At 38.7% G+C, this 10,922-nt stretch overlaps 1 protein-coding gene across 1 annotated transcript; it reads right to left on the reverse strand.

The window, feature by feature from the left end:
- Window positions 1-8,179: 8,179 nt before the first annotated feature.
- Window positions 8,180-10,922, reverse strand: LOC110920001. Its single transcript, XM_022164247.1, has 5 exons — window positions 10,742-10,922; window positions 9,218-10,682; window positions 9,042-9,135; window positions 8,718-8,969; window positions 8,180-8,632 (listed from the first exon to the last, which is right to left on the reverse strand). Exons 1-5 carry the CDS (start codon window positions 10,920-10,922, stop codon window positions 8,180-8,182), a joined length of 2,445 nt encoding a protein of 814 aa, XP_022019939.1.

Raw genomic sequence — 10,922 nt, forward strand, 5'->3', positions numbered from 1 at the left:
TGTTGGTTTGTATTCAGCTATAAGAGAATCTGGTCAACAAAATGACTGGTCCTTCGCGTGTTACGTGTCACAAGAAGAACCAAAGTCGTGGAAAGAAGCATTGAAAGATAGTGCTTGGGTTGAAGCCATGAAGGAAGAATTACAGCAATTTCACAAGCTTGGTGTTTGGAAGCTTGTTGAAAAACCTGAGAACTACAAGAAGATTGGCACTCGATGGGTCTTCAAATGCAAGAAAGACGACCGTGGAGTGGTTATTCGGAACAAAGCTCGTTTAGTCGTTCAAGGTTTTCGTCAGATAGAGGGGATCGACTACAACGAAGTCTATGCACCAGTTGCACGTCTGGAAGCTATTCGGATCTTTCTGGCTTATGCCTCATTCAAAGGATTCAAGGTTTACCAGATGGACGTCAAAAGTGCATTTCTACATGGTGTGGTTGAAGAAGAGGTATATGTCGAACAGCCTCCAGGTTTTGAAGATCCTGTCCATCCCGATCGGGTTTGGTTGCTCAACAAAGCTCTATATGGTCTTCATCAAGCGCCACGAGCTTGGTATGCAACCTTATCTACATATCTGCTGGAGAACGGTTTTCGAAGAGGTCTTATCGATTGTACTCTCTTCATCAAAGAACAAGATGGAGATCTTCTTCTGGTACAGGATAAGTTCGAGATGAGTGCTATGGGGGAAATGAATTTCTTCTTGGGCCTACAAGTGCAACAAACGGAGTCTGGGATATTCATCCATCAGACTAAATATGTTGGTGACATCTTGAGCCGGTTCCAGATGTCCGATGCAACGCCCATTGGTACCCCATTGCCAACTAATCACGGCATTACTCCTGACTTGAAGGGTGAACCTGTTAGCCCTTCATACTATCGCGCGATGATCGGATCCCTTATGTACCTCACAGCATCAAGGCCAGATATAATGTACCCAACGTGCCTGCTTGCCAGATATCAAGTTAACCCGAAGGCCTCACATCTTGCAGCTGTCAAAAGGATTTTTCGTTATTTGAAGGCGTACCCAGACACCGGTCTGTGGTATCCTAGGGATAATAACTTTGACTTGGTCGCATTCAGTGATTCTGATTTTGGCGGATGTAAAATCGACGGCAAATCCACAACGGCTGGATGTCAGTTTTTAGGAAATCGCCTAGTCACATGGCAGTGCAAGAAGCAGACGTGTGTCGCTACATCAACATGCGAAGCTGAATACATTGCTGCCTCAAGTTGTTGCTCACAAGTTCTTTGGATCCAACAACAATTGCGGGACTACGGTTTTGAATTCCTAACTACTCCTATTTACGTTGATAATTCTGCTGCTTTAGATATCACTAAAAATCCTGTGCAGCATTCAAAGACCAAACACATCGAAATCAAATATCACTTCATACGTGATTGCTTTGAGAAAAGGCTAATCGATGTTGTTAAGGTCCACACCGATGACCAACGTGCCGACTTATTTACCAAAGCTTTTGACAAATCTAGATTTGACTTCTTATTATTGGTAAACGGCATTAAGGTCAAGCAAGAGTAAAACCAACATCGGAAAATCATTTTTGTAAATACCTTTGTGTGTTTTAAATTTGTCTTAGTTTATTGATTTTAGGGGGAGTAAATCCAAATATCTGAAAATCCAAAAACATCGAAAAATTTCAAAAACACAAAAACAATAGAAAAACAAAAATGAGTTTCCTGGCGAGCAAAAGAGAAAATGATAGTACATCAGTGGTCTATCCAAACCTCTTTAAACATTAAATGTAAAACGATAAGCAGCTCTATATAAGATGTATCGGTAGGCTCACAATCATTTTAAAGTGTGCAGGGTGATATAAATCTTAATCGACTGAAGATCAGGTGGGAACCATTCATTGGCATATGGTCTTAGTACCGAAATTTCGTTTGATAGATTGCCGAGGTTCTGAGATATTCGGTCTTTATGCTGCTTATCATCTGGGTATCATGGTTGTATCTTTTACCGAAAAATAACGGGGACGCAAGTCTAGATCTTCCATGATACTATACATACGTGTACATATTACATACTGCATTCGACCTCAATAAGTGATAAACAATCACATGTCCAAAACAAATAAGTGATAAAAATATCACATTTATCCGGGTGTCAAGTTCGTCTCTCTGCTGTACGGAAGTACTGACCTGTTCACGAACTTGCTCCTGTGCCCTCATGCATACGAAAATCAAGTTCCTCATAAATAAGTGATTATATCACATAGGACTTGTTTTCAAATCAAAATAAGTGAGTATCTCACAATTTATACGGTCAAACAGATGATAATCGGTATACTCACCGGTAAGATGAACTCTCGTGCATACCTTGATACGGGAATGTGTCGTGATGTGGATGAACACCGGTCGGTAAGTATAAATCATACCTTAACGTATCCCCTCGCCATGATTACATCTGATAAGTTGAGCTTAAGTGGACAACAATATCGATAATTGTTATAGGTTGCTTATCTTAATGATAACTAACTAAACAACAAGAGTGTTTTGGCATGACCGTACACTGATATGATTTTCTTACCCTCAAAACTCGCAAAAAGAATGTCTGTATATATTTATTTACTGCTTAACTTTTATTGTTTTTCTTTTAAACAGTTTCGTCGTTTGGTGCATATCAGCACGACATTAGCGGTGATGTCGTTTGATAACACTCAAAGGATTTTAAATTGTTGTCTTTTAATTTCAAAAATACCAAAAAGATTTTAGGCGTGTTTTAATATAAACTTTATAAAAGCCAAAAAGATTTTCTTTCTACTTTATTTTCGATCGTACGATGTTGGAGCTCGAGTCTTCGTTACCTGAAACCTGAACGAAAACCGAATTGACTAAATCTTCATAAACGGTCGAAATTTGCAAGTTTTGAAAGTTAAAGGCTAAAATTGACAAATTTATTAAACTTTCAAACTGTCGGACGGTGTTTGATTGTGACATGGTCATTCGTGTGTCACTTGTTTATGATTAACTATATTCCAAGCAGTTGTTCTCATTATACGTTTAGATTTCTTGCATGTGCAGATTCTAAAGGCTAGGAGAACATGGTCGATGACAAGCTTCGGGATGAAGACACAACGTGAAGGCACTCAACTGATGAAGATGATCGAGTAGCCGCTGACCATCATCAACACCACAAGGATCTCACTTCATAAAGATCAAGTCATTCACGAGCACAGCCCAAGGGGGAGCTTATGTTAAGGGGGAGTTTGTCAACACACTTTCTACATGATTCGGGTAGTTTGTTGATACACTCTCTGCTTTCAAGACGTGAAGACTTTGAAGATCCCCCGACAATGAAGACTTGAAAGGACATCAAAGTTTTGGGAACTCGAAGACCAAAGACCGTCAAAGTTCGAGACGAGTCTACAACTATAGAAGATAAAGACAAAGCTACAGCCAAGGGGGAGTTTGTTGGTGCACTTGTGTCTGTACTTTGTCTGTATGCGGTCTGTATGTAAACGATGTCCTAAGTTAGTCTGTAAGTTGACCAAGTCAACTATCCTCCTAGTTTGACTTGGCCAATAAGTTGTAATATGTTTGTCTGCATCGAAGGATAGCCTCGAAGGATACTGTTGATCCTTCGAGGTGCTCGAAAGATATGCTTCGAATGATTAGACCTCGAAAGGTGATCTTTCGAGGTCCTTACTGATCCTTCGAAAGCACTATATCCGAAAGATGATCCTTCGGACCATCTATCGGATCCTTCGGACCAGACATCATGGGCTGGGTATATATATACCCATGCAGTGTAGTGTGAAAGATAGATGCACACTTAGAGAGACAGACAAGAGTTGAGAGCATTCTGTCCGAAACATTCACACACACACACTTTGAGAGTTTGCAAACTGATTGTAAACATTGTGCTTGTAACCGGAAACTTTCTACGCATTAATACAAGTGGTGTTAATCGTTGAGTCTTGTGTGTTCTTGTGTTTGTTCTTGCATCATTCCGGTTTGCTCGCTAGCTTGGATTCCGCACTCGCTAGTGAGTTTGTATAACAAGGTTTAGGTTTGTTCTCGATCCTCCGAGAGGGACCTACAAAAAATTCTGTATATTGCAGAAAATCATAAAAATGATGAAAAGATGAACTTAGATACGCATCACGTTTGATATATTTGTGAGTTTATATTGCTGTTTCATATCCTTTACCACTAAATTAAGCGCACTCCATGTCCTTTACGACTTAATCTCTGTCATGTGCCACTCATGTGAGGGGCGAAATGGTCACTTAAACCCAAACCAACCATTAAACAGATCCTATCTTTATTAATAACAAATGCTTCAACTGTTTATAAATAATATCATGGATTTTAAAATCACCAAATAGGAATGAACAGAAATGTAAAGAACCAGCTTTTATTCAAGAACAAGAAATCGAAAGACGATACACAAGCAAACTGCTAACAAACCCGACATGCATAAATAAAACCGGATCTAATACCTTACAGTAGTGATATGCTTCAGAAGCATCCCAACAACATCGCCTAAAATTCTTTCAGCCTCGGTTTTCAGGTGTTGGATCCTAGCATCTGTTTCTTTCTTGAGACGCTTCAGGTTTGCACCGGAGTCTCCACTAGTCTGTAATCAGAAAATAAATGCACAAAAAAATCCCAAAATCACTATATTCAAAATATTATATAATTAATGAAATAAAACAATTTTTTTAGTCTTTGAGCCAAAAGTGTGGTCAACCAGAACCGTAAAAAAATACTTTTTGACCCATTAGCAAACCCGCTTGACCCGCCAATTTTGCAACCATTCTACTGCCCTTTGGCTGCAAATATCGATTACATTGTAATGAACCATTGTAATGCAATATTGGTTTTTCGCTGCAAAATTACACGCGATTTTAATGCACTTTGGCTGCAATATTGCTGCGTTATTGCTGCACTTTGGCTGCATATATTGCTGCACTTTCGCTGCAATATTGAGTGCATTATTGCTGCACTTAGGCTGCAATATTGCTGCACTTTGGCTGCAGAACTGAACCAAACAACCTAACCTGCTACATTCATATACAGAATTGTAATGTTTAAATAGCCCATACATATTTTTATTAGTCGTAACGTAACTAATCGTAAATATATAACATTTTTATTATTTAGTCGATGTCGTCCGTAACGAGCGTAGGTCCTTAACGCGCGTCGAAGCCGTAACGAGCCGTAATTATATTTTTATTTTATCGTTCGAGTCGTCCGTAACGATCGTATGTCCGTAACGAGCTTCGAATTGTATCTAGTGGTAAATATATAATATTTTTATTATTTAGTCGAAGTCGTCCGTAATGCGCGTAGGTCCGTAACGAGCGTCAAAACGTAACTAGTCGTAAATATATTATATTTTTATTATTTAGTCAATGTCGTCCGTAATGGGCGTAGGTCCGTAACACGCGTCGAATCCGTAACGAGCCGTAAGTATATAATATTTTCATTTTATCATTCGAGTAGTCCGTAACGATAGTATGTCCGTAACGAGCGTCGAAATGTATCTAGTCATAAATATATAATATTTTTATTATTTAGTCGAAGTCTTCCGCGTCAAAACGTAACTAGTCGTAAATATATAATATTTTTATTATTTAATCGATGTCGTCCGTAACCAGCGTAGGTCCGTAACGCGCGTCGAAGCCGTAACGAGCCTTAATTATATAATATTTTCATTTTATCGTTCGAGTCATCCGTAACGATCGTATGTCCGTAATGAGCGTCGAAACGTATCTAGTCATAAATATATAATATTTTTATTACTTAGTCGAAGTCGTCTGTAATGCGCGTAGATCCGTAACGAACGTCGAAACGTAACTAGTCGTAAATATATAATATTTTTATTATTCAGTCGATGTCGTCCGTAACGAGCATAGGTCCGTAACGCGCGTCGAATCCGTAACGAGCCGTAATTATATAATATTTTCATTTTATCGTTAGAGTAGTCCGTAACGATAGTATGTCCGTAACGAGCGTCGAAATGTATCTAGTCGTAAATATATAAAATATTTTTATTACATAGTCGAAGTCGTCCGTAATGCGCGTAGGTCCGTAAAGAGCGTCAAAACGTAACTAGTCGTACATATGTAATATTTTTATTATTTAGTCGATGTCGTCCGTAACGAGCATAGGTCCGTAACGCGCGTCGAATCCGTAACGAGCCGTAATTATATAATATTTTCATTTTATCGTTCGAGTCGTCCATAACGATAGTATGTCCGTAACGAGCGTTGAAATGTATCTAGTCGTAAATATATAATATTTTTATTATTTAGTCGAAGTCGTCCGTAACGCGCGTAGGTCCGTAACGAGCGTCGAAATGTAACTAGTCGTAAATATATAATATTTTTATTATTTATGATGTCGTCCGTAACGAGCGTATGTCCGTAACGCGCGTCGAAGCCATAACGAGCCGTAATTATATAATATTTTCATTTTGTCGTTCGAGTCATCCGTAATGAGCGTCGAAACGTATCTAGTCGTAAATATATAATATTTTTATTACCTAGTCGAAGTCGTCCGTAACACGCGTAGGTCCGTAACGCGCGTAGGTCCGTAACGAACGTCGAACGTAACTAGTCGTAAATATATAATATTTTTATTATTTAGTCGATGTCGTCCGTAACGAGCGTAGGTCCGTAATGCGCGTCGAATCCCTAACGAGCCGTACTTATATAATATGTCTGGGGCATGCATTTATGTGGAGATAAAAAATGATGGTGTCAAACGATTTGTCTGGGTAAACGGCCCACTAATTTTTATTATAAAACGGGTCAACAAAATTGTGTTAACCACGTTAAGTACCATACACTAGTACAACTACAAAATTACACACCATAGCAAGAAACATCAAAATCACTCCACTTTTCCCATGTCAATGTCGTTGCTTTGGCTCGATGTTTTATCCACAAAACCCCCATGTCTTTGTTTCTTCCAGCACCCTTTCAGGCGAGCACTTCCCCCGCTCAAACACCAAGTTATTTCTGCTCGACAAAATACACCAAATCGTTGTTTGAAAGACCTGAGTATATCAATTGTTTCCAGACTTTTGAGCCCAGCACATGTACATGATAATTTACCAGATCACCCAGGCCAAAAAAAATAAATGGCTGGAAGTCTGCACCACCTCGCAATTCCATCCCAAACCTTTTGCGTGAACGGGCACGTGCAGAAAATGTGTTCGGTAGACTCCTCTTCATCTCGACACAACTCACACAAAGCGGATGGCACTTGTACGCCTCTCCTTAACAAAGACACCCGCGTTGATAGTCTATTCAAGTTTAACCTCCACACTAGAAAGTTAACCTTGAGCAGAATCCATCGATTCCACGAGTAGACGGTAGCTGCAGCCGTTTGGTTGTTTGGCCCCAAGCACCTCCTCAACCCACCGACCGAAAATAACCCATCTGAGTCCAAAGATCAGCTCCATTTATCCCCTTCATCAGTCAGCGAGACGTTGGACTGCAGCCTAGAAAGCTGCATAAAATCATTATGCTCAGCAGCCGACTGGAAACTGAAAATCTTACACTGAAAACTGATAGTCAACAAAGTTAAAAATCAATATGAAATCCATTTATGTGATTAACAAGTCATTTTTTTTTCTTTCTGCAGCCTTCTGTAAGGAAGCAGCACAGGCTCACAGTGTAGGATACAGAGACAAGGGACCCAAATTTCAACAAACTCAAACACCAACTAAAGCAAACAATAAAACATCCATACTAATCTAACCCAATTTAACATTCAAACATATAAGAGTAATCTCTTGCTAGAGAACTCTGCCAACTCAACTTTAAAAAGAAACCACTCAGTATAGCAAACATAAAAACCGAACTACAAAATTTAACTACCCCTGACCCAATTAACAATTAACTCCATCCCACGATTAACTCCATCCGAAACTGTCATATCTCCACAAAAAGTAGCTCTTGCATGTTTAAAGCTGCAAAACATCAAATAAAATCTTATGAACCACAAATTTAAAATTTAAAAAGATAAGAAGAACTAACTGAAAATACATATGTTCACCTTCAAATCTCTGTCATTAAACTTTAGGTTGTCCTAGAACAAAAACGACATAAGTTGCAGTAAGTTATTTTTTAAACAACCAATATTTGTATTAACCTAACAAGCACAGAGCAGAAAAGAATAACATGGACTTACAAGTATATCAAGAAAATCATGCTAAAGAGTCATCATCATCACTGTTACAATTTGGCTCATCAGAATCATGCTCGGTCTCAAAATCAAGTACAGGTTCGTTATTAAAAAACATTTTACCCACGTCATCATATTCATCATCAATACTTTCTAAGTCATCCATAGGGGCATTTACATTACGCATTGCAAGAACTTCCGTGTATGGTAATGTTTCAGGTTCTACATCATTTCGAACCGCGAGAGATGTTTCAGGTAATTCTTCGGTTGGTTGAAAAGGTGGCAACTCACTTGATTCCTCTTCTTGAAATATATCATTCATCAATACTTCATCTTCATCGTGCTCAAGTATATCATATATGTTGCGATGGTGTACTTTCTGTACAACCATCCAATTCTTCCCACGTGCATAATCATTCAGATAAAAAACTTGTTGAGCTTGATTAGCAAAAATAAATGGCTCATCTACATACCACTTAGATGTAATGTCAATTGTGATTAACCACCATCCTTTTTCCTTTTGGATCAGTATTATACCACTTGCAACGAAACATGAATACCTTTCTACCGAGTATAAAATCCAACTCCAAAACTTCAAGTAAAACACCATAATAAATCATTGCTTCATCTTCACCCCCTACAGAAACTCCACTGCATTGTGTAGTGAACTTGTCATCACGCTCCTTGCAACGAAATCTAACACCATGGATGATGCAACTTTGCCAATTGGTGTAGCGATCATCAGGAAATTGTGATAAAGCATACAAATCATCGGTTGCTCGAGGATCACCATTGACTCTCAGCAAAGCCATCTATAAAAACCTAAGTTTAGTTAGCATTGTGCTTAAAATCAGTTACTAAAAGTAATACATTTTTAGTTTTACCTTGTTCTTGAACCAAAAGGGAAACTCTTGTCTCTGTATAGTATCTAAATTTGCTTCCCTTATACCTCTTGAGGATAAAGCTTCTTTATGCTCCCTAAGTCCAGAACAAATGAGTTATGATTTTAAATTAACTATTAGATACAAAATAAGGGTATACCTAAATATGATCAACTCACTTTAGGTAACTATCAAGTTCAACTCCACAATTATTGTAGATATACCATTGCACCACCTCAAGGTATTCCCCAAGTTGTCCGAATTTTGAAGCCCCCAATGCACGAACTTTATTATTGAATAAATCCATCTCATGTTTAGTGGTCGTTACATCCCAATTGCGTTCTGCACGGTTGAATCTTGTCTCGATATCATCTACATAACGAGATAAAAATGTGACAGCCTCATCGACAACATACGCTTCAGTAATAGAGCCATCAGGACGTGCAAAGTTACGAATATATCCCTTGTACGTACCCATACAACGTTCAATCCCAAACATCCATCTTTGACTTACCGGGCCTCCTAATAATGCTTCTTCAGGTAAATGTACACACAAGTGAACCATGATTGTAAAAAATGCAGGAGGAAATATCTTCTCAAGTTTGCATAATATGATAACAATCCCGGTCTTCATATCCTCAAGTTCTTTGGCATATAGAGTTTTAGAGCATATTTTTTGAACGAACTGGCAAAACTGAATTAAAGTTTCACGTATATCCTTATTTAAGAAAGGGAGAATGGCTACCGGGAGTATTTTCGGAAGCGATACATGACAATCATGTGTTTTCATCCTACCAAGTGTATTATGGTCCGTCACACATCGACTGATGTTGGACGCATAGCCATCGGGTAGGCGAACAGACTTAATAAATTTGCAAAACGCCACACATTCATCTTTAGTCAATGTGAAATTAGCATGAGGTTTCTCAAATCTTCCATTTCTTTCTGTCAACCATTGTTCCTTGCGAATGTTAAGATCCTCCAAGTCTAAACGTGCTTTTGTAGTATCTTTTGATTTCACGGGATCATTTAACAATGTCCCTACTATATTATCACATACATTTTTTTCTATATGCATGACATCAAGATTATGACGCACCAATAATTTAGACCAGTATGGAAGTTCAAACAATATACTCTTTTTTGACCAGTTCAACTCATCAGAACCTCGTTTACGCTTCCTATCCTCATTACTGGGTGCTTTTCCGGTAGTGCATGTAAGTATATCCGCCACCTGTCGCAAAATATCATCACCTGTAAATTGGCGAGGTCGTTGTCTTTTCTCTTGCTTTCCGTCAAACTCTAAGTTCTTTCTCCACCTATGTGTTTTACCTAAAAAACATCGGTGCCCTGTATAACATTGTTTACCACGAATCCTGTTAGAACGAGTATCCTCTAAGCATATTGGGCATGCGAATTTGCCCATAGTGCTCCACCCGGACAAGTAAACATAAGCTGGGAAGTCACTAATCGTCCATATTACTGCGGCATAAAGAGTAAAAGGAGCTTTTGAATATCCATCATATGCTTCATCCCCATCACGCCATAAAACTTTAAGTTCATCTACAAGTGGCCTTAAGAAGACATCAAAGTCTTTACCAGGAGATTTTGGCCCAGGAATCAATAAACTTAAAGGTAATTGCTCTTATGCATTGTACACCAAGGTGGCATGTTATATGGCATCAAAATGACTGGCCACATACTATGTGTTGTTGTCATATTACTAAATGGGTTAAACCCATCTGAAGACAGCCCCAATCGTACACTCCTCGAATCATCTGCAAATTTAGGATACAGGTCGTCAAAATGTTTCCACGCCCTTCCATCATTGGGATGGCGCAACACTCCATTCTCATCCTTGCGTACTTCTTTGTGCCACCGCAT

Source organism: Helianthus annuus, chromosome 6 (assembly GCF_002127325.2).
Source record: "Helianthus annuus cultivar XRQ/B chromosome 6, HanXRQr2.0-SUNRISE, whole genome shotgun sequence".
Classification (NCBI taxonomy): domain Eukaryota; kingdom Viridiplantae; phylum Streptophyta; class Magnoliopsida; order Asterales; family Asteraceae; genus Helianthus; species Helianthus annuus.

Excerpts from the sequence above, each read along its gene's own strand:
- LOC110920001 (XM_022164247.1), bottom strand. The coding sequence starts at position 10,922 with ATGCGGTGGCACAAAGAAGTACGCAAGGATGAGAATGGAGTGTTGCGC. Across the intron at positions 10,683-10,741 it reads TAATATGACAACAACACATA|AGCAATTACCTTTAAGTTTA; the intron begins GTATGTGGCCAG and ends ACAATGCATAAG. Across the intron at positions 8,633-8,717 it reads ATTTTATACTCGGTAGAAAG|TGGTATGTAGATGAGCCATT; the intron begins GTATTCATGTTT and ends ATTACATCTAAG.